The sequence below is a fragment of the Diplotaxodon limnothrissa genome, linkage group LG14 (genome assembly GCF_057381915.1).
Source record: "Diplotaxodon limnothrissa isolate DT_005_m linkage group LG14, D_limnothrissa_male_GT1.1, whole genome shotgun sequence".
Taxonomy (NCBI): domain Eukaryota; kingdom Metazoa; phylum Chordata; class Actinopteri; order Cichliformes; family Cichlidae; genus Diplotaxodon; species Diplotaxodon limnothrissa.
In genome coordinates this window covers 25,005,287-25,032,064 of record NC_140609.1, presented here as the reverse complement: position 1 = coordinate 25,032,064, position 26,778 = coordinate 25,005,287, and the positions used below count along the sequence as shown (strand labels likewise).

The 26,778-nt window shown below is 39.7% G+C and overlaps 1 protein-coding gene across 1 annotated transcript in view; it reads left to right on the top strand.

Moving 5' to 3' along the window:
* ppp1r37 (protein phosphatase 1, regulatory subunit 37) overlaps positions 1-26,742 on the top strand; it is a 49,148-nt gene extending 22,406 nt beyond the window's left edge. Inside the window, exons 3-13 of the mRNA XM_085370043.1 lie at positions 5,052-5,097; positions 5,278-5,378; positions 10,595-10,714; positions 14,154-14,304; positions 14,488-14,643; positions 16,142-16,254; positions 18,970-19,111; positions 19,216-19,382; positions 20,045-21,683; positions 21,808-21,885; positions 22,993-26,742. Of these exons, the coding sequence (XP_085226169.1) occupies positions 5,052-5,097; positions 5,278-5,378; positions 10,595-10,714; positions 14,154-14,304; positions 14,488-14,643; positions 16,142-16,254; positions 18,970-19,111; positions 19,216-19,382; positions 20,045-21,683; positions 21,808-21,884 (2,712 nt within the window). The 3' untranslated portion in view covers position 21,885; positions 22,993-26,742. The remainder of the gene's footprint in view (positions 1-5,051; positions 5,098-5,277; positions 5,379-10,594; positions 10,715-14,153; positions 14,305-14,487; positions 14,644-16,141; positions 16,255-18,969; positions 19,112-19,215; positions 19,383-20,044; positions 21,684-21,807; positions 21,886-22,992) is intronic.
* Positions 26,743-26,778: the final 36 nt, after the last annotated feature.

Genomic DNA, 26,778 nt, shown 5'->3' with positions numbered 1-26,778 from the left:
CTTAATATTACTAGCTAACAATCCAGTTTAGTATGAAGAAACAAGAGCAATATTTTTAACTGAAACGTTAAATACAAACACTGTGGGTATGAACTGGTGTCTCATTTTAAGCAGCAACAAATTGTCTTGGCTCATTATTTTGATCCATATAATGTGTTGTGGGCAAAAAACAGGATGAGCTTCCCACAAATGTTAATTTACCTAGAGGAGGAAAAACACTTAATAATTCTTCCGGTTTTCAACTGCACATAATAACATAATGAATGTTTTATTTTGTTATATTCATTTATTTATTTATTTATTGTTAATAACAACCATATTGGCCTCCTGTGGACCTTGGTCCTAAATGTCTTGGCACGCAACAAAACCATTGCAACCACAGACCCGCTGCTTTCTCCGTCCTTTTTAAGCTCAGTTTAATGTGGCCAATCCTCCCTCTCACTGTTACTGTAGATATTGCTGCTTTTAGATGGTAATTGCTTTATGACCAATGGTTCAATGTTAGTGCTAACCATGAAAGGTCTCTGCATAAATATGTGGAGAAAAAAAAGTTGTTGCCACCTAAAAGAAACCCACCCAAAAATACAAAATCCTGTTGGTGTCATGTACAACAAAGCATAGATTCAATCAGAATTGTTGTTTTTATTGTTTGTTTATTTTTAATACTGATAATGTGAATTTTGGGGGGTTTGTATACATTTTTTCCTTACTTCTGTTATCCTTGTTTTTCATATCATCTTTAATTCAAGCTGCTCAGGTATTTTGTCTTATTTAAAGCTTAGATGTCGAGAACTTTAGTTTAATGTATGATATTTTTATTCACAGATTTATGAAACTTTTAATCACTATTATTTTTAGCTATTGCCTTGGTATACAATATTAATTTTTTTATGCATTTTGCCTTGTCAAGCTGCAGTGTTGATTTTTCTTTTCATTGTTTATGAAAGAGAACCAAACCATCCAGATATAATGAACAATCCCAGTACTCTTATTTTGAAAGGTCAGTTGCTGACCCAGCTCAGGTTTCCCTTGGAACTAATTCTTTGAGAAACACTGTGAAACCATTAGCCAAATGATTGTTCAATACGGATACAGGACATGTATACTATACAACAACTGAAACTGTTCAAATTATGGCAGCTCTGGGCTCCACTCAACAACCAAGAGGTGGACAAACATCCAACAGTTAAACATTTGGACGGCACCCAAAAATCCTTTTGTGAGGTCAAACAAATTTTTTTTCCAAAAATTACATCCTGAAGGTTTTTGTTTTTGTCATGAAAACACTTCAAAGGCCTGTTAATGTGGTTTGAGGGCATGGTGTGATCCTTCATTGCATGACTTTGGACAAGCGCTGTGATGGTATCCTGTAGATACAGGGTTTTTCCGTAAGAGTGGTTGTTACTCCCGTCAGGCACGCGGGTGTTTTTTGGCCTTCTCCTGTGGGTTAGCCTGCTCAGTCATGTGTCTCATAATCCCTCTAATATAAGCAGTTCTTCAGATCCAGTGGGGAAGCCTCGAGGCTGTTAGTTTTTATAGTTTGCCAACCTTGTGCCTTTGTATGTGAGTTAGTACACACGCATGCAGAGAAAATCAAAAAGAAAATACATTTTTTACAAACCTCTTTGTTAAGAAGAAACTCATAGCTTTACGTTGGTAAATCAGTATTAATGATGATTATGCTGGAAACCTGATATTGAAAAAAGGACACATATTTGTTATACTTAAGGATCTTTACACTTTAAGTATATATTATTTTGGTGTAATTTAATGAGTAATGAGGTGAGGTTGAATTGTCCTGCATCAAGAGAGAAAGCCGTGCATTTAATTGTTTCTATTGTATTACAGGAGGAAAACTTATACTACTGTTCTAAAATGTTTTCTACCAATAAGTGACAGTTCAGTATTTCTCATGCAAATGCGTCAGAAGGGATAATTGTTTGTACAAGTAATGGCCTGTCTCTTATATTGACTTTCTTCTGTTTAGATAAATGCCCCAGTCATCAGTGGAATAGTTTAATAGTTGGTCTGATAATTGTAATACTTTAGAACTGTGTTTATATTATTAACATGTGAGTAGCTGTCTCCCGGTTTTTATTTCTGTAGGAGCATCTCATCACCAAGCCAACTCCTTTATTATCAGGCTAACAGGAGATGGGAGTTGGCAGCAGCAGTGAATTAGCACTTACTTCTGTTTGTTCAGTTACTGTAGAACATAAACTGTAAACCCTTCAGTGGGCCTCTCAACTATTTGCACATTTGTACCTGCTGGTTTGTGAGAGTGATGAAGTTGAAGGAAAGTTGGTCTCAAGATGGAAACACATTTGTGATTCAAGGGGCTCATCACATGTCTGGTCAGCTGAAAGAGGCCAGGCTAACATTACAGTTACTTGTAGAACTGCACGTCAATGTGCTAAGCTGCCTCTGTGAGCTCCACTTAGTCTTTTAGTCTGGGTACATTTCCACTGGCTGACTGGTTGACAGTACGGGGATGTCTCGTCATCACAGAAGTGCCTCATCTCCCTCCTTCCCTCACTCGTATTTTGATTGCTCATGTCTGCCCTCCCACTGTACTTCTCCACTGCTGTTAGTCCACTTCTACCCTTCTCATTTCTGCTTAGTCACCCTTAGCCGCCCATAAACATACCAGATGTTTGGCCAGTAAGAGGAGGGAGTTAGCAAGAGATGAATAACCGTTTACTGTTTTTCCTCATTCACTCTTAAGGCTTTCTTTATTAAGTTTAAGTACACGTGGCACTTTTCTGGCTAGTTGTTTGTGTAGATTTGAGGGGTTTCTTTTTTTTTTTGGGGGGGGGGGGTTTACCATTAAGCAGCTATATGCTGAATGCCTGTTACTGCATTAACTCTGACCACAGTGTTGAAACCTGGATACTTGGTAGCCTTGTGTCACATTTCTGCTGCTGCAGTTCCTTGAAGAGCACAGTGTCTTACATGTAGCCAGCATGCACGCTTGCTTCTTATGTATGCATAGGTGTCTGAAATGAGGATCTCACAATCCACAAGAACTCCAGGAAATTCTTTGCAAAATGTTCTGCACCGCTTGTACATCTGCATGCGCTGTGGAAGCAGCTTTATCCCAAATCAGGGAATGGATCCGGCCACTTTGGTATCACATCATCTTTCTGACCATATAACTGTAAACTGGAGTGATATAAACTCTGAAAATATCACATGATGGGGCATATATGGGTAATTTCTTTTATAATTTAATAAGTTTATAGACTACTCTCTGTGGTTAATTAAAATAGTTGCAAGGTGCAAATAATGGACACCTTACATAAACTAATAAAATGTTAGTATATCTTTAAACATACATTTAACCTCAGTGAAGAGAAATTGTGTTAAGATTAGTCATTAAAATAAATTCTTCACTGTTAGACTACATGCTAAATGTTCAGTTTAATTGTTTGTCCTTACTTTAATTGGCAAAACTTGACTGACACGTATTACTGTTTATTTGATTGTTTTTGTGGAATGATGTTGCCAGTGTGTACTACACAAAAAAGGACCTTGTAACAGTCACATTTAATAGAAAAAAGTGGAGGATTTTGTCATACATCACCTCGGTCTTTTGGCTATGAGTACTTGGATGCTATATATCTGTCTTGATATTGGGCAGAAAATCCTTATACTAGATGACTGTGTGAACTACGGAATAGATTACTTGTGGGGACTGTAAAGCAAGAGTAAAAGCATTTAACGAACAAGATGTTAAACTGAAACATGGCGTGATATAGTCTTCCCACGACACAAAGATGCACACCCATGCAACCACTCGTGCAGAGGCACACTCTGCGTCATGCACTATTTTTGGTTCTGGCAATTCTGCCTGAAAGGAATTTGCACTGCTGAAATCACACTCTCTGACAGGTTCTCATGTTAATTGTTAGTGAAAATGTGCTTGCTGTTAAACTGCCAGAAATGTTTGCCTGTCTGTGTTTATATAGTCAACATCTTATGGGTGCTAAAAGATATTAAAACTAATGATAATGTGACGTTTATCAGTACATTTACTTTTATGTCACAGCTCAGTGACTCTCAGCTCTCCAGCATTATTTAATTTCACTGCATTTCCTGCTGCTTGTATTAATAGTGCAATATTTTGAGCAATTGTCATGTGATATTTGTGTGTGTGTGTTAGGGAACTCATAATTTATATGTTAGGCAATGAATTCCGTATACAAATAAACCAGTGTGATCACCTTCAGCAATACACATTAGTAATGACAGTGAGACAGGAGGGCCGGGGTTATGAAGTTCATGCTGAATTGGTTGGGCAGTCAACCGGAGAGGGGGGATTTACCTGTACATAGTGTTGAGGGCAGCACCCTGTATGTTTTTAATGTTTCTGTGGGTGGTTAGGTCTTCTACTGGCACAAGAGGTAAAAGTTTTCACCGTTAAGTCACTAGCATGTTTGGTTTTAAAAGATCATTTGATGCTGGGGCCGGTTAACTGTGAATACAAACGTTTCTACCAACTCACACAGACAAACTCATGATCGTCTTGTGCCCTCAAACAGGCCGCTAACTGGCACTGATACAGGAAATATTGCTTGTTTCTACATTTTGTGGGTGTATGTGTCAGTTTCTCAGTGATTTGTAGTTTCCAAATGAAGCATTTGGGTTTAGAGTTTAGTTTCACTTTTACATGCCTTTAGGTTTTTACTTTGGGACTCAGTTCCCATCCATGTTGCAAGACTTTGTATTAACTGTAACACTTTCTGTAACACACTATCCCATACAGCCAAAATTGTCATCATTGGGGGTGACTGAGCATTCCCTTTCAGTGCATCCTAAAACAAAACCAGAAGATAAATACTCTAAGGGAGCCTGGAGCCTGGAGCTAATGTATGCTGCAGATGCTTTTTTTTTTTTTTTTTTTTTTAGCAGCAATTGTTTGTCTTGATTTATGTGATATCTACCATTTCGTGAACTGCCTGCTGAATCACGTGAAGGCTTGAACATGTGAAAAGAAAAGATTGCTTCAATGGGGAAACCCTTCCTGACACTACTTGTTTTTGTTTCTGTAGGAACTGAAAGACCTGACACAACGAAATGAGTGCTTAGATTTAAAAGGTAAGTACCAGACCAAAAAAACAAAACCCCCACTACAACAGTCACAAACGATACAGTACAATTAACAGTGTAACATGTGGAAAATAGTAATTGCAGTTTTTCTAACTTTAATTTATAAACAGCATCTAATACTGCATGGCTGAATGGTTAATTGATCAAGTGTATGTGGATATATTTTAGGTGAAAAGCTGGACTACAAGGCATGCGAGTCTCTGGAAGAGATTTTGAAGAGGGTCCAGTTTAAATTGGTGGACCTGGAGCAAACCAACCTGGATGAAGATGTAAGATGCTTTAAATATCTGCTTCTCCCCCTTTTCTCATCTTCTTTCATGTTTGATTCATGCTTTCAGTTACACTCTCATTAACTTTTCCACGATTACAGGACTAGCAGGACATGAAGTATGTGGTCACGAGTTTTCTGATTACCCCAGATGTCTACTTGTGTAAACACCATTAAAATGTTTGGGCTGCAGACATGCACAGATAGACAGTGTCGTAGTGTGGAACACATGGACACTGACCACTTCCTGTCACACACCCTCCAGAACACACATACTCTGTTGCCAGAGTCATACAGGAAGAAGTTTGCTTTGGACCAGAAAGTTTAATTACTGCTCATTACGTAATTCCTGTCTGTCAAAACTGTGTCAGTACTTTCACTCTTTAACTGCAGAATTAATTTAGCTCCCTGTCACCTGCTGTTAACGGCACGTTTGCAGAGTCTGTTAACTTGCAGTCCTTGAGGTCTTGGAAACCTGATGGTTCTGGGCAGCTTTCACTTTATTTAATCATGGTTAGTTAATAATGCCGAAATATTTTCTTCAGTGACCTTAAAGACAAAGTAACTCGATGTCTTTAAATATTAAAATATGCATCAGTGTTTTATGTTATTATTTAGAGCAAGGGTCTCAAACCTAAGTGAGCTGTGAGCCCCTGCAGGCACTGTTATCTGATTGGAAGGCGACTTCAGTGTTCAAGTAGTACAAACAAACAAGAAAAAAACCTACCAGTATTTCCTAAAATGTAGTGTTTTGTTTGTTTGTTTGTTTGTTTGTTTTTATTTCAAATATTGTATGTGAAAACCAAACTGCAAATGTGAATGCATTTTTTTCTCACTCTTAACTAACTGAAGCCTTTCATTGAACTACCAAATAAACAAACAAACTTTATTTCTGGCCAGACACGTGGCAGGACTTCTGCTATAATTTTGTGCACAAAATAAAAATGCAGACATAAGTGTACCCATTAGTTTTTGACTTCTAGTGAAAAATGTTTTCTTTATGAAGAACTCTCTCACTGAACTAACACAGCCAATAGCTCAACATATTTGTACTCTCTGCTCATATTACCTTCATATTAAATAATTTTTTGGTTTTAAAGAACTTATTTTAACATTGCACTCAACAACAAACAAAATCTCTCTAAGAAAAAAAAGTAATTTCGAGGACCAAATTGCATTATATTTCTTCAATCAGTATACAATTAACATAATATTAATATAATTGCTAAAGCACTTCTGGATGGATAAAAACTGCATTTCGTTGCCGTTGACCCCTGATTTAGAGACTATGCATGTGAAGGACAGATGAGTAGTGATCTCAGCAGATGTAAACAGTGGTTCTTTCCTGGTGTTTGTAAAAGTACCTCTTCAGAGTAAAAAAACATACATGCCAGAATATTTATAGACCACAGATAACAAAAGTTATTTTTAGATAAATAGAGGTCACCATAAAAGCACCAGCAAATTCTTGTTTGAATGAATGGGATTTTTGTTGGGGAAGTCCCCAACAAAAATCCCATTCATTCAAAGTAGTTTCACTTCATAGTTTCCCCTGGTCATCCATGCCCTACCTGTAATGGCACTGACCCCACCAGTGGGTCTTGTGTCACAGTTTCAAACCTAACAAAAGTTTATACATCCATTTACGGACCTGCTTCAGTTAACCAGTAACAAGTCTGCCGGCTCTAACTAATTTGCCTATTGTGATCCAGTCACAATGTTCGCACAGTCCAGATGGAAAAAATACATTTTAATACCAGGTGTAAATGCAGTGAGCCATGGATCAGTTTTCATGCACTAGATAAACATATCCAGACAACCAAATGGATAACATTTTTCTACCAGTGCTGAAGGGCTTCTGCGCAAATATTGGCAGATGTTTTGTGTAGGGCTTAAAGAGTGCATTATCAGCTCCGGAGCACCGATACCGCAAAAATTGTATCACCGCATTCCATCTCACAAGTTCTTCTACTAATTAAATTGGAGAGACATTATGTGTCATTTTATTTCAGTCCAAAAAACCATACAATCTAAAAAATATATATAATTAAGTAACAGTGTAGAGTGATGGTTTTTGTTGTTGTTGTTTTTTGTTTCTTTTTTTTAATTTCACCCAACATGCAACATTACCCCAGAAATGTGAATAAAGTGGCAGAATGAGTCATCGACTGAGTCACCAGAGAGCAGTTTTTCAGTCTCAGGCAAGTGTCTCGCCTTGGGCTGAGATGAAATGAAGCTCTGAAAGGAGAAAATACTGAAGTAGTGTTGCCGGATGAGCTGGGATTAGAGGAAGCTGGCATAGAAAATAAATCGACTCGGGAAGAGGATGGGTTCATTTTTGAGTGGGTGTGAGAGGTATACAGTAGATGGCTTGATTTGGCTCGTACTTGACTCGACTGTGCAGCAGTGGCGTCTTGTTGGGAATGAAATGGGAAGATGAAAGGAGAAAAATGGTTAGAAAGAGATGTTTTAAGAAGCCTGTGAAGGCGCAAGCACGGGAAGCAGAGTTACAGGATGGCTTTTATTGGACTGAATGACTCATCTTCCTCCACCCTGTAGATAAACACACATTGCTGTATACTCGGTAATGTCTTCCAGTATAAACGAATGCAAAGTGGAAAGGTTAGGAGATACTATGCAGTAGCATAGCCTGTCTGACTTTGTTAGTTTTTATCAGCATCAGAAAAGGATAATCTCACATTTAATCTGGATCACCTCCTGCAGTTGGTTGATCAGTTGTGGGGTCAGTTTATTTATTTATTTCGATATTATTGTATGTTTATTTATTTATTTTTTCCATTGAAACAGATGAGAAACACAGAATCCAGTCATGAGATCTAGTGTTGCAGCAGCAAGCTGATATGCTCAGCTATGAGTTATATTTGGAAAATAGGAAAAGCAAAAGAACCAGACATCCATCCTCACTACGGTGCCATCATCTTTATGTAGTTTTTCAGGAATTACTGATATACTGAGTTGCCCCTCTGACATCATTATTAAAGCCAGATTAAAACACTGATCATGAGTGCACTTATGTCATCCTTGATCACCTGATATTTAATTTTAGTCCTGCCTCTGATTCTTACCACGCACATTTGGAGTCTTACAATCACACAGCACTTTGGTTTTTGCAGTACTCTGGAATATTTCAGAAACAACATGATGATGTTGCTTGATGGACGTCAAGTTAATCAAGCATTTTGTACTTTACTTTTCAACCAAAAGAGCCTTTACACAGTTCCATTCAAAGCGTGAACCTTTTCAGCTTCTTTTTCACAGTTTCATGTGTGATCACAAAGTGCACCAGACCTCCTCCAATGTGTCAAAACAGTGACTCTTCTACATGAACTTCGTGTTGTTTAAAAGGATAAAGTTGCAGGAAGCCAAATCCGCTAAGTAGAATGAGAGGTCAGTGCCAAAATCCTCAGTGTTTAAGTGTGCTGGGTGTAGAAGAACAGTAGTTTAACCACAGTTCAGGTACTCACCCCAAACACAAACTCTGACAGCTCAGGGAGTTAAAATCGAGCTCATTATTCACAGTCTCACTGTTAGGGATGATTTCACAGTGCATGACCATGTCACCAGTGATGACAGCTGTTGGTGAGGCTGGTTTTATTTAGGAAGCCTGTGAAGGTGATGATTGTACCCAATGTTCTCTCTAAGCTGCTCGCGTGCGCAATTGCGCACTGCTGGCACGGTCTCTGTGCACAGAAAATCTGCGTTGCGCACAAAAAAAAAAATCTAACCTGAATTGAAATTAAATTGTTTTAGCTAGCAAAGCGGCGTGGCTGATGTGGAGTGAAGCCACGTTAAGGACAACGTGTACAACCATTGGAGATGTGAGCAGGACAGACGGAACAATTGACGGGAAAAGTGTGGACTTTATACCTGTTTTTAAATTGTGTTGATAGGCCACGTAAAACCGGAGTTATGATAAAATATATGCAATGTTTGGTTTTCTTCCTGAATGCTATCGTTGTTTATATTTACTGCGGGAAGAAACAGTAAAAACGGCGTTTTATAAGGAAAGCGCTCGAAAACACTCTCTGCCTGTGAGCAAAGACAAGACCAAAAAAGCCTGCCCTTTCCTATTGGTGGAAAAATGTACCATGTCGACCAATCAAAAAATTATATGGTAACATGGCATTTAGTTGTTTAGGAAGGGGGGAAGTTTTAGGAGTTGTGGCGGTGTTTTGAGATGTGAGAGATTTGCCACATTTAGCGCAAATCTTGCGTAGTTAGTGTGTAGTGTTGTCAATAGTTTTGTTGCGTCTGCCAGAACAATGATGCGACTACTGAATGTTACAGGTGTTACAGGAGTGATACATCTCCTGTCGTCAGGCCTGCAGGTATCAGGCTGTTGTTCTCCTTTATCTCATAGTGGACAGAAATTATTTTTTGGAGTGGCACAAATGATTTGTGTGGCATCAGATTTGATGCAGAACAGCTGATTATTCTTAAAATAGTTTTAACTGTTTATTTAAAAAAAATGCCTTGGCTGCATTTTTAGGTAAACAGCTGCAAAAAACTTTGTTGTTTGCATAACTCAGTTACTTTTTTGAAGAAGTAACTATATATTTAATTGCCCAACAATCATTATATACTGTATTTTGCAGACAGAGTTACAGGACTCTCTCCCAGACCACAGGCTCATACTCATAATGCAAGTCAGAGCTTTATATATATATTCTTGTGTTTTCAAAATTGGAGTTTAAGTTATTTTTACTTCCAGTAGTGTTAACATACTACACAGGTCATGAACAAGATTTCTTTTTTTAAATTTTCATTGTAAGTAGTCTAACATAAATGTAAATGCTGTAATTTGATTATTTCAATAAACCATGTAACTTGGATGGATTCAGTGCTGGCGTGACCACAGTGCACACGTCTACTGTTGCTCACAGTGCTCCAAGGGTCCGCTCAGGGAGTTTGCGTGTTCGCTCAGACACATGAAACATTAGAGGGAACATTGATTGTACCATGCATAGGTGAATTGCAAGTTGTCAGAATTTGTGGACTGAACCTTGTCTGAACCTCAGCACTTCTCACCTGCCTTGAGGGATTGTTACCCTGGCAACTACAACTGCTCCAAGCTGCATTACAACATCTCTTCCAGCGTTGTAACACTATGGACCAACTGTGAGAGTTCTTTAAGTTGTTAGATTTTAATCTGTTGGTTAATGTTTCTCCTATTCTCTCCCTCTTCCTCCCCCTCAGGGTGCCTCAGCTCTCTTTGACATGATAGAGTACTATGAGTCGGCCACACATCTCAACATCTCCTTCAACAAGCACATTGGCACACGAGGATGGCAGGCCGCAGCTCACATGATGCGAAAGGTGAGAGATCATCCTCCCATACACCAACAACTACAGTGTGCAAAGGTCATGGTGTTGAGCAGAGTTGAACTCTTAACCCTTGAAAGACCAGGAGGGTTGTTTCTGCCCATACAGCTACCCTTCAGGAAAAAGTGGTCATCAGGCTCTTAGTAATGCAAACTGCAATAGTAGGAGCTAACCTGGCACAATAACAACTAGTAAACAAATTTAAAGTTAAATAAATGAAAACGACTGTCACTAAATTTAAAAAAAGAAAGTCAGTTAAACATTCATCATTCTAAAATAACACATGATTTAAAAAAGAGAGATTATAAAAGTAAGCACACTAAATGAAGTGCATTGGGACATAGTGTCAAAGCAGTGTGTGAAAAATGAAGGACATTCTTGGTATTTAGTAAAAGAAATTGGGGTAAGTATCAGTTAGGGTCTGCAAAGCGAGGCTTGTTTTGCGGCCACATGACCTGGGAATCTTGCAGTTATTGAGTTGTTTGTCAACTCGTCTTTATACCAAAGTACCAAGGAGTCGAATGTGAGGCCATCTGTCTGACAGCTGAAGCGTGTCTGATATTGTGTCATGCAACAGGATCTCAAGCACAGCAGCAGGTCTACAACAGAAATGCTGAAAAAGAAAAGAATCAAGGTGAATGTCAACCCTGAATGAAACGCTGTCACTGGTCCTTAAAAGAGCTGTACATGAATAAATCCTTGCAAATCTCAATGAACTGAATAGAACAGAGTGTGCCAGAATTTCTTTACAATGATGTGAGCAACTCCTTAGCGTTTTTTTTTTCCTTCTAATAGTCCCACTAGGACCAGTTTTCTGTTATGTGCTGATTTAGAAAACCTTAAAATCAAGAGGATGTGCTTTTGTTTTGCACATGAAAAAAACAAGTAGTAAAACAATAGTTGAACTGTGACAGAAGATGATGGAATGACTGAAAGAAATAAGATCTGTCCTCAGAAAAGTCACTGAAGACAATTTACACAAGTGATTGAAAAATGTAAAAAGGCTTTGTTTTTAGTGAGAAAGCTCTTCAGGCTGAAGCTCAAACTGTTGCTTACTTGTGTTGTGTTAGTCATTGCTTTGTGTCTAGGGGGAAAAGACCAAGATTCTGTATTGTTTCTTATCTCTGACCTTTCATCGTCAGTGCTGCTGCAAACATAAGTCACCCTTTGACGTCAGTCATCACTTATTACTATTAAGAATTCAAATCACTAACGGCTAAACACACTGATATATAAGGACGACAGCAGCACATGAGAGAAAACACATTGATGTGAACAGCTGTTGTTTAATCAAAGCAAACTATGTGGAGTTACTGGTTACTGTTCTTTCGTTTGTTTGTTGGTTTGTTTTTTGTCGTAAGTGTGACTCATAACCCAAAAAAACCTCCCAAACTATTCAAACTTTTATGAAAAAGCAGAGATTTTTGTGTGTTAGGTTGGCTCGGTGTACTGCGGTGAACAGCACTAATAGGATAGAATAGAATGCAATTTATTGTCACTGTGCACATGTACAATAAGATACTGAGCATCTCCCACTCAGTGCAGACATGTGGGAAAAGAAAGGGGGGTTCTGCAGCACTGTATACATATGAGCAGTATTCAAAAATATAAAATATACGAATCGGGGGGGAAAATAGTGTGATATATTTACAGTCTGGGGTATTGCACAAAAATTAAGTATTGGTAATGGTAGTTATGTAGTCTGTGTATAGAGGGAAGTCCTTGGATTGGGTGGTGGAACTGTGTTGTCAGTGCATGTGTGAGTTGAAGGAGTTTTGGGAAGAAAGTATTCTTGAGTCTGATAGTCTTTGTGCTTATGCACCTGTAGCGCTTCCCTGAGGGAACCAGGTTGAACAGGTCAAAACCAGGGTGGGAACTGCCCTTGATGATGTTTGTTGCTCTGCTGAGGAAGCGTGAGAAATAAATGTCCATCAGGGAGGGGAGAGGGCATCCTGTGATCTTCTGTGCTGCCTTGACTACACTCTGAAACCTCACTCTATTCACCTTAGTGCAGCTACCGTATCATACTGTGATGCAGTATGTCAGCAGACTCTCAATGGACGAGCGGTAGGTCAGCAGCAGTTTGCAGTCCAGTTTGTACTTCCCGAGGACCATCAGGAAGTGCAGCTGATGCCTTCTTGACAGCCGCTGTGATGTTGTCTGTTCAGGAGATGTCAGTGGAGATGAGGACTCTGAAAACCATAAGGTGTGGACCCCCCCCACACTCACCTTTGATGTATAGGGGAGCTAAGTCAGTGCTGTGCCTCCTGAAGTCGACAGTGACCTCTTTGGTTTTCTTGGTGATCACTGCCAGGTTGTTCTCTGAACACCATGCTGCCAACTTCAGGACTTCCTCTCTGTAGGCTGCCTCGTCTCCCTTTGAGATGAGTCCAACTGCCGTGGTGTCATCAACAAACTTGATGATGAGGTTTCTGTTGTGGGTCGAACTGCAGTCCTGGGTCCAGAGGCAATACAGGAGGGGGCTCAGCACACAGCCCTGTGGGAGCCAGTGCCCAGCATGCGAGTGGAGGAGAGATGAGGGCCGAGTCTTACAGTCTGGGGCCAGTTAGTGAGAAAGTTCTTTATCCAGGCACACGTGAGAGGGAGGAGGCCAAGAGTGACCAGTTTTGTGATGAGAATATCCAGAATGATTGTATTAAAAGCTGAGCTGTAATCCACTAAGAGCATTCGGATGTAGCGTTGCTGCTGCTCCAGGTGGCTCATCACAGAGTGGAGGGCTATCTTCTGTGGATCTGTTCTGTATGCAAACTGTCTGCAGAGTAACAAATTACTTTGCACTCTTTATTATTATTGTGGCCTACTCATTTGTTTTTATTTTCCATTTGGGTCATTAATTTAATCCTAGAGGGAAAAACACCACATTCTTAATCACAGTCAGTGATTATGTGGTAACTGTGTACAACGGTCTTACTGTAATCAAAACTATGTGTGGGAAACTTCTTTGGCATTTGATCAGTGCTTGGACCAAAAGGCATTCCCTGTCTCCGAGCAATGACCGTCTGATTTATGAAGCAATGCTGCACAGCTTGAACATTATCAATGAAAACTCATAACTCATTTCAATGAAGTAAATGGAATCGAATTAACAAATGCTTCGGCAAGTGCATGTCCTTCAATCCCTGAGATCTGCCTCGGGTTACATAAATAACAACACTACTTCTCATTGCCTTTATGTTGGCTTCAATTAAAATCAAAGCAGTTCCACTAAAAGTTTGCATGTTTCTGTGTGTTTTGGCTATTTTACTCAGTCACTTACATATTTATCCTGCTTGGCCTTTGCACTAGGATTTTATTTCATTCCAAGAGGCATGCTGTGATTGTTTTCATCACAGTAATGTGGATTGTTTTGGGCTTGGGGATGTTTATGTTGTATAGCCAATAATTTGCACCTCTGTTGGTGTTTCCCCCTCAGACGAGCTCTCTGCAGTATCTTGATGCCCGTAACACTCCCCTACTGGACCACTCGGCTCCCTTTGTAGCACGAGCGCTCAGGATCAGTGGCAGCCTGGCAGTCCTCCATCTGGAGAACGCTGGCCTCTCTGGCAGACCACTCATGTTATTGGGTAAGTCAGCCAAAGTACTAGGGCGTGACAGAGGATGTACAATAGCAAGTGGAGCTTTATTTCACCTTCAGAGAAGCTTTTTATCTGATTAAACATAAAATTATTATTCCTTTTACCGTTTTCTTTAACCTCTTCACCTTTTCTTCCCTCACTTTTCTTTTGTTTTTCATCTCACTGATACAGCTACAGCTCTGAAGATGAATATGAACCTCCGGGAGTTGTACCTTGCTGACAACAAGCTCAATGGCCTGCAGGACTCAGCCCAACTTGGCAATTTGCTCAAGTTTAACTACAACATTCAGATCCTGGACCTACGTAATAATCACATCCTGGACTCTGGTAAGAAGCAGTAATAGTGCTCTGACACAGTAACAAGTACCATCATTATTTATTTATTTATTTACAGTTTTGTTTCATCGGGGTGGTATTTGTTGTTAGATTTGTTTGCTCTATGTACCATAATATTGTTTCACTGAAACTTTTTTAAAAATCCTTCAGTCTCAGCAAAGGGGCAACATAAAAGAAGTAGATCATATTCAGATATTAAAAATTTGTATAACGAGCAGTAAAACCAAAAGCAGGCAAACACAAAATGCTAAATAATACAAAATTAAAGCAGTGCAAACAAGTGAAAGCTAATACACAAACCAGTAAAATAACATTAGGTATTGAACAGAAGTATCTTCATATTAAGGCAGCTGCGAGCTTTAACATACATATACTGATTTTAGCCTGATTAAATGAAAATTAAATGAAACTCCACTTAAAGAAACAATCCTGGTGAGTGTCCTTTCGGATAAGACAAAATGGCTTTAGTGGCTGGCGAGATTGATTTTATTAAGGAAAAACCTTGCCATGAAAGCTATAAGAAGTACATGGTCTCACACACAGGGTGGCCTAAGGATCTTCAGTTAATTGAAATGTTTTAGTTACAGCACTGTGCAAAAATGTTATTTTTACTCCTGCTACACATTTAGGCACCATAATGCTACTGCATACTTTAAGACTGCAGTATTTTGGGGAGCACTGAATCACTGTTGTTGCAGTTGGTGTACATACAGCGATTGATGATTAAGTCTACTATAATAATAACTTAAGGGGGCAGATATTAGCTGAACCACTCGTTAGTCATAACATAATGAACTCTATTTTTCCCTTGTAGTCTGACTAACACTTCAGGCCTTCAAGGCAATAATTACATGTATCTTAGTGGTTAATGGTAACAATAGGCTAATTAGATATGTTGTCACTTCTGTCTTTAGAAAAAAAAAGGAATTATAATATTAACGATAGGAACAACAATAGTAGTAGTAGTGATAATAATAATAATATGTTGTTATTACTGTTTACTGTTAATAATAATTCCTGTTACTTTGTCCTGGCACTGGCCCACAGATTGAGGAAACACTGGAATATTATTTTTCATAACCATTTCATTTTTATCTACTTCTCAAATTAAAAATCATACCATGTTGATGCTGCCGATTTCATTTTCTGGCTAAATGGTGTGGGGTTTTTTTTTTTGGCTTGTTTTTTACTTAACCATTTTCCTTACTGTTCGTTTTAAGCTAAAGCAAATGTATTTATGCAGAAGAAATATATTTTGTATTTCTGTTGCATGTTCACTTTTAGATTTCATTTAAAGTGACATTAAAGGGGTCCTAAAAATCCTCAAATGTGTCTTCTTTATATCAATAGAAGTTGTGACAATGCATAGGGATATTAATATGGGCTTTACAGTTTACAGTTGCTAAAGTTTTTTCCACTGCACTTCATCAACATTACAGTAATCTTCTAGATGCTCATCAGAACTCGGTCTGTGTGTGTTTCTGTGCAGGTCTGGCCTATGTGTGTGAGGGACTAAAAGAACAGAGGAAAGGCCTCGTCACGTTGGTGCTATGGAACAACCAGCTCACGCATAATGGCATGGGCTACCTTGCTGCTGCACTGGTATACACACACAAACAGATACACACACTTGGTCACAGTGAAGTCAGGCACATTGATTGAAGGTTTTAACAGCCCATGTGTGTAAACTTAGAAAAAGAAGAAAAGAAAAAAGCACCTGGAAGGCAATTTTTTTTTTTTATTTATTTATTTATTTTTTTATAAACTCTGTCAGATAAGTGATCCGAATAGAAGTCTGCTATTTATTTCTTCGTTTCTTAATATCCTGCTAGGATATTCCACCCCCAGCTAGGGCTCACTTTCCTGCACATGTGCACATTTTAATTCTACCTCAGTCAATGTTTATGACTGTAATTTAATTATTGTAATACATTTTACCCATAAAGCATGTCATCTTTACTGGAATAATGGTGAGTCACATCCAGGACCCTGCTTGAAGCAGACGTAGCAAGGTTGGGGGTTTCCAGTTTCTCCTCAGGTTGCACAGGCTATGTTTCACACTCCTTAATGTCTGGACAAATAAGACTTAGAACTCTGTTTATTTTCCTCATGGGCATTCATACTTGCATATCCTTTTGGAAACTGCTGTTCAATTACTTTAGACAGGTGTGTAGCTGGTGTGTTAGTGTGCTGTGCAAACAGGTGCTATGACGTCTGATTTGACTGGACATTTCCGCATAAACTTGTCATTAATACACCTGACATTTTGTGTTGACGTATTTCACTAAGTGAATAATGTGATCTCATGTCCTGGTCGTGCCATTTCCAGTTCAACCTGGAATAAATTCATAGTGGTTAGTTACAGATAATCCATTGCTGAAGTCGCACATCTGTCATTGAGGGATTGAATGTCATTATCTGTTCCTCTCAGTGTCCTTTCCTTCCATCTTTTTATTGTGTTAGTACTACAGACTCTGATGAGTCATTCCATCTTCAGCCTTGTCAAGGACAGATAACTGCCTTTTTTCTGTTTGTATGTAGTGGTCAGAGGTCTTGTTGCAAACCATTGGGTATATTAAAAAAGAAAAAACTAACATAACATAAATGACTGCATGAATCCACTGCAGTACATTTGTTGATCTCATTACTTCCAGTTTATTGATGGTGATTAATGAGATTTGGTTAATTTTGTTGACTTGGTGTAGTTATGTTCATTATGGGCAGGGCTGCAGTTACGCTTCACTGTTTGTCATTTTTAACCTATGATGTAGTTTTTGAATTTCATTTTAATAGCCAGCTCCCATCATGTGATACATAAAAGCTACCGTAGCCATAGAGACGCTTCCTTCTGGACCCACGTAACTGGCAGCATCAGAATGACAACATCCAGGTTTCATGCTTTATCAAACTGAGGTTCAATGTTAATGGTCTTTAAAGTGGACGTGTTTGTTATGTGGACAAAAAGGCAACTTGCATTACATGACACTGTTTGATAAGTCCAAAATAAGGATATCTTATTGGAGACAAGTGCTGTTTTCCATTGCATACAGTAGAGTGTGCAGCTCTGTTTAAAGCTTCTTGCACCAGTGGTGTCATTGGCCAACTGGCTACATTTTCTGAAGCCTGGAATTTTGGAACTTGGGCCCACAGGAGGTGCAATGGCCCTGATTTGTATATATCACAGTTACTGTATTTGTTACATAGAGCCATACCTGTATCTTGTACATAAAGCCATCGGTTTTATTTGATTCTTAGGTTCAGTGTGATTGCATTGTGATACAACTTTTCAACAAATTGTTATTGTAAGCAAACTTTTTTAGATAAAAACAGGATTTACTTTAAGCTACATGAAAAGGAAATGCAATAATGTAAAATGGGTTAAAAATTTATCATCAAACCTAATGTGGCAGATAACTATGCTTAAACCACACATGTTAATAATTATAAGAGGGATTCACTTATTTTTATAACCTGTGGTGGTCTTTGCCTTTCGATTACTTAAACCAGTATTTCTGAGATTTTTCCAATAAATGTGTCTGTTGGTTTTTGTTTTTGTTTGTTTGTTTTGTTCAAACAAAATGTCCTAAAATTTCAATTCTCACAGATAAAAAAGAACCTTTGATTGTTTTGGCTAATCATTCACAGCCCTGGATTTGACCACAGTTTACTTGGCTGCTAAAATGTTATGAAATGATAATGTTGCCCAAAAATGTAAAAGCAGCACGGCTTGGTGCTCACTCATTTAAATGGGCATTTGACGTTTTAGCACTAGCTAACAGGAATGATCTTAATAAATACTCTTAATGGATGAGTAAATAGTAAGTAATATCAAAACTGCCTACTTGGGGATGAGACCTTTAAAACAAATCTCAATGATACTTAAAGAGAATGACTTTCTGTAAACACTTCATGTAGGCATTGAATCCTGCATAAAGTACAACGTTGCTTATTTTTTGACATTTCTAAAATTACACTAGATGTACAAAGCTTATTCAAGTTCAAGGTTCTTTATTCATCACATGCGTAGTTATACAAGTATAACACACTGTGAAATGTAACCTGACACGCTCCTAAACTTGTGCAAAAGGGGGGAGAGAGGAAGAACATTATATATTATGTACATTATGTGAATGTGCATGTATGTAGCATGTATGCAGCAAGCAGGTGAATTCTGTACATTAAGTGTATTAAATAAGAATAGACATTCTGTACTGTACTTCTGTACTTATTCCTGTACTGTTAAAAAACACAGCAAAACACTGTGATTATGTTATTCATTATTATTTCCACTTGTAATTTAAATATTGTTCCTCTCAGCCATGCACACAGAGTCTGGAGACTCTGAACCTCGGCCATAATTCGGTGGGTAACGAAGGAGTCCACAAGCTGAAAGACGGGCTGATCGCCAACCGCTCTGTGCTCAGGCTGGGCCTTGCTTCCACCAAGCTGTCCTGTGAAGGTAGGAAATGATGTATTTGTTCCTCAGCTGTAGTTTTTTCTGGTGTGTGCGTGTGTGTTGGATTTTGGCATTTTTGACTGGCCTCCTGTTGTTGTGTGCTCTAGGAGCTGTGGCTGTGGCTGAATTCATTGCTGAGAGCCCCAGACTGCTGCGCCTGGACCTTCGAGAGAATGAGATTAAAACAGGTGGCCTCATGGCCCTGTCTCTTGCCCTGAAGGTTAACACCTCTCTGCTGCGTCTCGACCTTGACCGGGAGCCCAAGAAAGAAACTGTGAGTATGTGAATAAGAAATGGTAAAGGGTAGAGAGGACAGGAAGGAGATGGTTGAACATAGTCCAAATATTTCTGCAGCATTATCCCATTTCAGCTGTGTACAAATGTGTTTGTTGGGTTGAAATTAGGTGCCTTTGTACTTTGCCAATATTTTCCCTGGATTTCGAAGCCCCCTTAACTTCATAAGGAGAGGAGGTGATGTTTTCAGTGTATATAAAATGACTCATTTTCAGCAATTCCAGTGAGAAGACCAAAACCTAATACAGGTATTTACAGTTTAGGTATAGCTTAGTGTGGCTTGTTGGACGGTGCCAAATACTTCTCCTGTCCAAAAACTGTAAAAGAAATTGATGAGCCATGCTGATATTATGATATGATATGTGCACTGCTCTGATAAATACCCAATAGGCAACAGATCTCAGTTGTTAGTTAATCCCCAACAAAAGTACAATCGTCTTTTTTCTGGGGAGAGGTACTTATGATCTTCTCCATCTGTTATGCCAGCACGATGCCATCCTTTAAAAAAAAAAGAAAAAAGATTGTGTTGTGAAAGAACATACTTCTTGCTAAAACAAATGAAAGAAGTAAGGCCCTGTTACAGTGACTGTTTTGCATATTAGAAATGTGTTTTTTGTATTTTTTGATTTTTTTGTCTCTTAGGTAAAGAGCTTTATTGAGACACAGCGTGCCCTGCTGGCTGAGATCCAGAATGGTTGTAAGAGGAATTTCATCCTTGCTAAAGAAAAAGAGGATAATGAGCAGAAGATGAAGCAGTCTGCCTCTATGGCTGAAATTGCCACAGAGCAAGAGCAAGAAGAGGAGGAGGAAGAGGAGGAGCACGAATCAGCATCAGAGGAGAGAGGTGACGTAGAGGATAAAGACGATGAAACGGCAGGAAATGAAACGCAGACAAGCAGGCAGTCAGGAGCGAGCTCTGACTCAGATGTTCCCCAGACTCATCTGGAGTCTGACTCTGACACTGAGGACGAGGAGGAAAGCGAGGTGGTAACAAAATCTTCCACTTCAAACTCCTCCACTCTCTCAAACCAGACTGCTACTCATACCCATCCAGGGGTTGCACAGTCTCAACTCAGTGCCTCACATACATCCTCAGCCTCACCGTCCAAAGGGTCAAGCGTAATTTCTGTCACCGTCACAGAATCTACAGCTCCTCCGGGCACACCTCCATCTCCTGGACGTTGCATATCCGTCTCAAGCCCTGGGAGGGGTCATAAGATTTTCATGGTGACCCGGGTGGAGAGCCCCCCTGAACAGCATCAGCTCCAGTTAAGTGTGCCTGCTGTTCCCAGCCAGTCTAAAGAGCCCTCAAAGACTCCTGCAGACACAACACAGCAGACACAACCCCTGTGTACAATTCAGACACCTACACAAACCCAACTGACACAGGAGGAAATGAAGGAGAACTCACCTGCTCTTTTGACAGACTCTAAAATGACAGAGCAGAGTCCTTTAGCACTAAATACTCCACAGACCTGCAAACTAGAGCCACAGTCTACAACTGAAAACACAGATCCAAGTCTACAGTCACCAGCTCCGCCTTTAAATTCCTCATCAGACCAGGTAACAGAGAGCCCTAAAAGCCCCCAACCTGAGCCTCTTTGTGTAGAAGGAAACAAAAAGGAAGAGGAGGCGAAAGGTCCTGTAGGAAATGATTGGCAGGTGATACCCCGAGAGCGTGAACAGTCAGAGGAACTGAATCCACCCCAGACTAGTTTACCTACACAGCAGGAACTGTTAACATCTGGACTGCAACAGCTACCAAATGATGTAGTAACTGCGGCAGAGGAGGCCTGCTTACCACACCAAACACAGGAGACGCTTCTACAGAAAGAGAAGCAGGAAATATTAGTCAGCTTACCAGAAAATGAAAAACTCAGTTTAGCAGAGACAGAACAGCCAAACCAAGAGGAGCCAAGGCCAAAGCAACAACCAGAGGCACATGAACAGGAAGCAGAGTCTTTCCCCTCTGTCCACACTGATCTGCAGGCACCAGCTCTCACTCAGGGTGGAGCACAGGAGTCAAATCCTCAAACAGGAGATGCAACACAAAGTCCTAACCCCACCTCATCTTGGCCTGAAGCCATCACTCAAATAAATCCACCGGTTGAAAGGGAGGAATCGGCTGACGAGAGCTCTGCAGACGAGGGAGAGAGTTTTGCTGAGGCTCTAGAAGGGGAGGTGCTCGGTGCTGCTCTGCCCAATGGCCTGAAACCTGAGTTCTCCCTCCATCTTCTCGACACTGAAAGCCCCAAGCCTGGCAGCTGTGTGATGGAGCACGGTGAGAATGTGTGAACACTGATGTCATGTTTTTTAAATCAGGTCGCATTCAGTAGATTTTTTTTTTGTTGTTGTTGTTGTTGTGGAAAGGTTGTTTTAAAGTCTCTTATGTGTCACTCGTGTAGTGAGTGTCAGCTGTGGACAGGACCTGGAGGAACTGCTGCTGGAAGCCAGTTTGGAGACTGGGAGAGATGCACCGTGAGGTATAGAGCATTTATCACACTATTAATCTGCTGCAGAGTGTGCTTGAAGCAATACTACTTTGTTGCATTATAACTTATAAAAAAAACATAATTCCTGTTTGTGCTAATCAGCAAATAAACACGAGTCTCTGCCTGCCCTCTAACAGCCCCTCATGTCAGCCTCAGTTACTTTAAACCTAAAGAGCCCAGTCAGTTCTGATTGGCCGGATTTCAAAGCTGCCCTTCATGAGACTTCATCCGGCTCTAGTGGCTAGAAAACAAATATTTGTGTACTTGTTCGAGCCTTATTCTCTAAAGTATGCAACTGATGAAGACCAACCATAACGTGAGAACCCTTTGCAGAAAATGCTACAGAACCTGCTTCTGGAAAGTGTTAAGCTGGTGCTAATATGTAGCACGTTCTATGCACATTCTCCTTCTGGTAGAAAAACAGCACGAAAATGACAGAAAAGGCACTTTGTGTTTTCTGCTTCTGCTCTTTTAATATTTCAGTTTACAGTTTATTTCTCACAACTTAAAACGCAATAAAATGACCAAATGTGCAGATAATGACATTAATGATGCAAAACACAAGTGTCTGCTCTTCATCAGACAATGAAACAGCACAATCTTAAATCTCATATGACCAATAACATCCAGTCATAAATCAGATCTTATATAGGGCAAACAATAGGTGTTAAATGTCATCATCCATGTAGCCTAGAAACAAATGATACATACTAGTTGCAATGCTTGTATCAAAGAGAAGTGTTAAGATGTTTTCATACATGCTCTGCAGCTTTTCAAACACTTGTGTAACAGAGGGGCAGCTCTGTAGTCGGACATTAGCCTGCCAGCTCACTGGTAATAAGAGTGTGTGTGTGTGTGGGGTGCTGGATTGTGCTGATATGTGAAGGCCAAGTGGATTTATATACAAGTATATCTTGCTCACATTTCCTCCACTGAACCACAAAGAGTATATTCTGTAGTGCAAATGATTGTGAAATGGACCATTTTCTGGTGTGTACATGAATACAGCTTCATGGTGTGGTTAATGAAATATTTAAACGTGGTTCGGATCAAAGTTCAGTTTCTAAAACGTTTATCTCCTCTCTCCTGCTTCCACAGGGACTGTCGGGACAGGTGAAAACAGCATAAGTTGTCTGGCTTTGCTACGTGACTGGTTGCCCTTCAAGTTTTTGTCATAACCTCCAACACAGCATTCTCATAAAGGACAGAAGACCCAGTGTTAAACTCGCAGCTCTGTACAGGAAGATACAAACAAATAATGGAAAAGACTTGAAGGGCAAGATTTGCCTGTGGAGCTCAGTTGTGACATAAGGAGACCCTCCACATCCACACTACACCCAACCACTGAAACACACATGCACATTGAATATGCGAAATGAGGGGGAGAGAAATAAAGTTCAACCTGTTGTCACTACATTTTGTCAGCCGCAATCTTTACATGAAGAGAAGTGTGGGGACAAAAGAGAGAGGATGAAACACTAACCAAAGACGGACCTTCCTCACAGCTCCTTGCGCTCTTCTGTAGGTCTCCACAATGATTAAAAAAAAAAAAAAGTAATTAAAAGGATTTTTTGTAACATACATACACAAAGACAATAACAGATGATGTGAAGTGACAGAAGACAAAAGAACAGTGGTAGACCCTGCCCATCAGACCTGCTGGCTTAAACACTTGAGGTTGGAGTAGGTCGCTCTTTAAGGCTTTTATATCCACAGAAGCTGAAGTTGTTAACGTGTCTGTTTAAGTGTCAACATTTTCTGTGTGCGTGTCTCCCACTCCCTCCTTTAAACTCTAAGGGACTTCTGCCAAAGTGACCTCTCCTGTTTGTTTTCTCCTCCTGTACTCACTTTGGCCCCTCAGGAATCGGCGTTCCCACCACCGCTCAGACCTTTCAGATCTGACGCGGAGGAGCTGCAACCGTCTCCCGCTCGCTTCTGCTACAATAAAAATGCTTTTTAGAGTTCACCGAGTCGGTGATTTGTTCCCCGCTGAAAAGAAAAGAAAACTTTAGTGAATATCAGAAATGTATACGTCTGATTTTGGTTGATTTATTTCTGGGCGATACGGGGCAAAAATCAGTTTTTCCTTTGATTCTCTGCAGCTCAGTGATTGCTTTATTCGATTGATCTTTGTTGTGTGAAAGTGTAAGGAAAAACAGCCTGGTCTCAGTCGTCATCTCCCCGCTCTTTTCCTCCGGTCCCTCAGTCTTCCACTGGCACTTCGTGCCATCTCTCCCCTATGTTCTCGCTCCTCATCATGTTGCCTTCAGTCTCACCACTTCAGATTCAGTGTTGTTTTGATTTTTTTCCTAAGGGGGCAGGTGTCCAGGTTTTTTGTTTGGCTGTTTTGAGAAATCAATTACTTTATATTTATTTTATGAGCCCTCTGATTTATTTGACCCCCACCCCCCCCCCATTTTCCTTTCCTTTCTTCTGATTAGGGGTTTGCTTTAAAGTTTTTGATGTATATATCATATCACACTAGGGGAAATATTTAGTTTTTCTTTTGTTTTTTGAGGGGGGAGGGGCTCTAATAAAAATGAGAGGAAGGGTAAATAAGATTGAATGATTAGAAACGGTAACAGCAAAACAAAGAAGCGGTGGGCATAAGAGGCAACATATTTTAAAGCTGCGCTGCTGTGTGAATCTGTGGCCACAAGGGGGCAGTGATGGCTGTTTCCCCACAGGCCCAAAGGAGATCACAGTCTGAGCAGAATCACGTGCTGATGTCTGTAAAAATCCAACTCCTGACCATAGTTTTTCAGAGCAGGGCAGTTAGACGGTATCTCTACTTTGATAATTCCTCCCTGAAGCAGATACCGGCAGGTTGGATTTCTTTTCCTGCCGACGGAGCAGCATTCAACCTTCCTGCTCTTCTACACCCAAACGATAGTTTGCTCCCACTGTTTGTAATGCTTTAATTTTAGATTTTTCTTTTTTTTAAAGAATAATTTGTTAACTTAATTAAACTGTGCTGGTAATCACAAAGTTATGTATGGCAAAATTTGTTCCTCAAATAAATGCATGTAATAACTAATAATATGACTGAATGTATGTTTCAATGGAAAATACTCCACTTGGAGCTGCACACGAATGCATGAATGACAGCAAGAATGATTTGATGAAGTTTTGGGTTACAAATAATGTAATAACAGACCAGGCTCAATATGTTGCAGTAACGGCAATTAAAATGGTGTTAAGAAGTGCAGCAAGCAGCACTGACATGATTACGGCTCCTCTGAAAGGAAAGAAATGTGCTGTTGCTCTTTTGTTCTTTTTGGCTTGTTTTCTGCACTGCTGAGCGGCTCCTCGCAGGCACGTTAAACCAAAGCCTGTCACTGATAACGATGTTACTTGAACGTCGGATGCTGTGTCATTAATGTGGTTTTTGTTTTTGTTTTTTACACATAGTTTCAAGTTGCATGCACACTTTTCAAGCTTGTCAGGCTGTTCTCAAATTCTGATTAACACTAACACACACACACACACACACACACACACACACACACACACACACACACACACACACACACCTCTTTTGCTCCAACTAACAGAAACCGGACTTATACATGAGACATCTCTACATTTGAGTCACTTTAGACCAATGATACCCAACCTGAAGACGCTCCAAAAATGAAAGATCTTAAGACAGTCCTCTGCTTTTTGCTTTGGATGCTTAATTTATTTGTTTTCAGATAAGACAATTTTACAGTAGACCATAGCAACTTATTGAGCAAAGATCCCCATGTTAAGAACTTGACCAGGACTAAAATACTGTGTGACCAAACGCACTGACACATCCATGCATTTTACTCTTTATAGGACATGTTTGGCTGATGTAATGAGAGTATACTGTTAGTTTCAGGTCTTCACATATTATCTCAATCGTAAGAAAAGATTTGAAATTAAGGTGTTTTTTGAAAGCTGACTTTATCGTTGTATTTCTGGTGGCTCAATACTGCAGTGGTTTATTCATTCGCTTCACAATGGAGAAGGATCCTGGGGAGGAGATACAAATCCCTCTGTGGTGATGTCAAGAAGTGCACCTGGCACCTACATAAATAAATCTATCAAATCAAACGTGCTGCCTGCTGTGGTGACCGATTGTCAATAAGGAAGTTGCTAAAAGTAGCATTACAAAAACTCCATGAAGACATCAATAAGTGTGAAAATCTTTATACTCTGTCCACCTGTTCAACATTTATTCATTTATTTTTATTCTTTGCTAAATATTTGCATGTTTCATTTTGTGAATAATGAGGCTGTTTCCTAGCATTTACCAACTGGCACCAGGGGACTCGTTTGGATTTATCGTCAGTCAAATTTCATAGCAGGCTGATGGAAAATAAACAAGTGTCCCATTTCTCTGCACCAGGGTTTCACAGCCTTTAAATTTAAAGTTGGCTTCAGAAAAAGGAGAAAAGCATGTTTTAGCTACCTTCTTTTGTTCCTTAAGATCCTTGTTTCTCTCTCCCTCCTGTCCTATGGTCATTTCTATTTCATGCCTTTGAAATTAAGTATAAAACAAAAAGAAGTCATGGCGTTATTATTAGAACACCACAGAGATTCCAGGAGAAACACTTCCCTCTCCTGAAACTATTCCCCAGTGTGAACCGACTCATCCCTCTAGGGTGTAGTAGGAGTCCTGGAGTGAAGGTGTGGAGAACGATGGGAGCTCTGCTCTGTATGTTTTACTATACAAATTCTTGACCACACAAATCCACCCCGCCCAATTATATAAGAATGAGAGAAAATTGAGAAGAGGCCCCAAAGTGGTGCAAGTTTCAAGTAAATGTCACAGAGTTTCTTTGTTTTTTGTTTTCAAAGTTACATTATGAATCCTGAAATGCTGAAGAAAGTACCAGAAATGGCTCATCTTTGCAT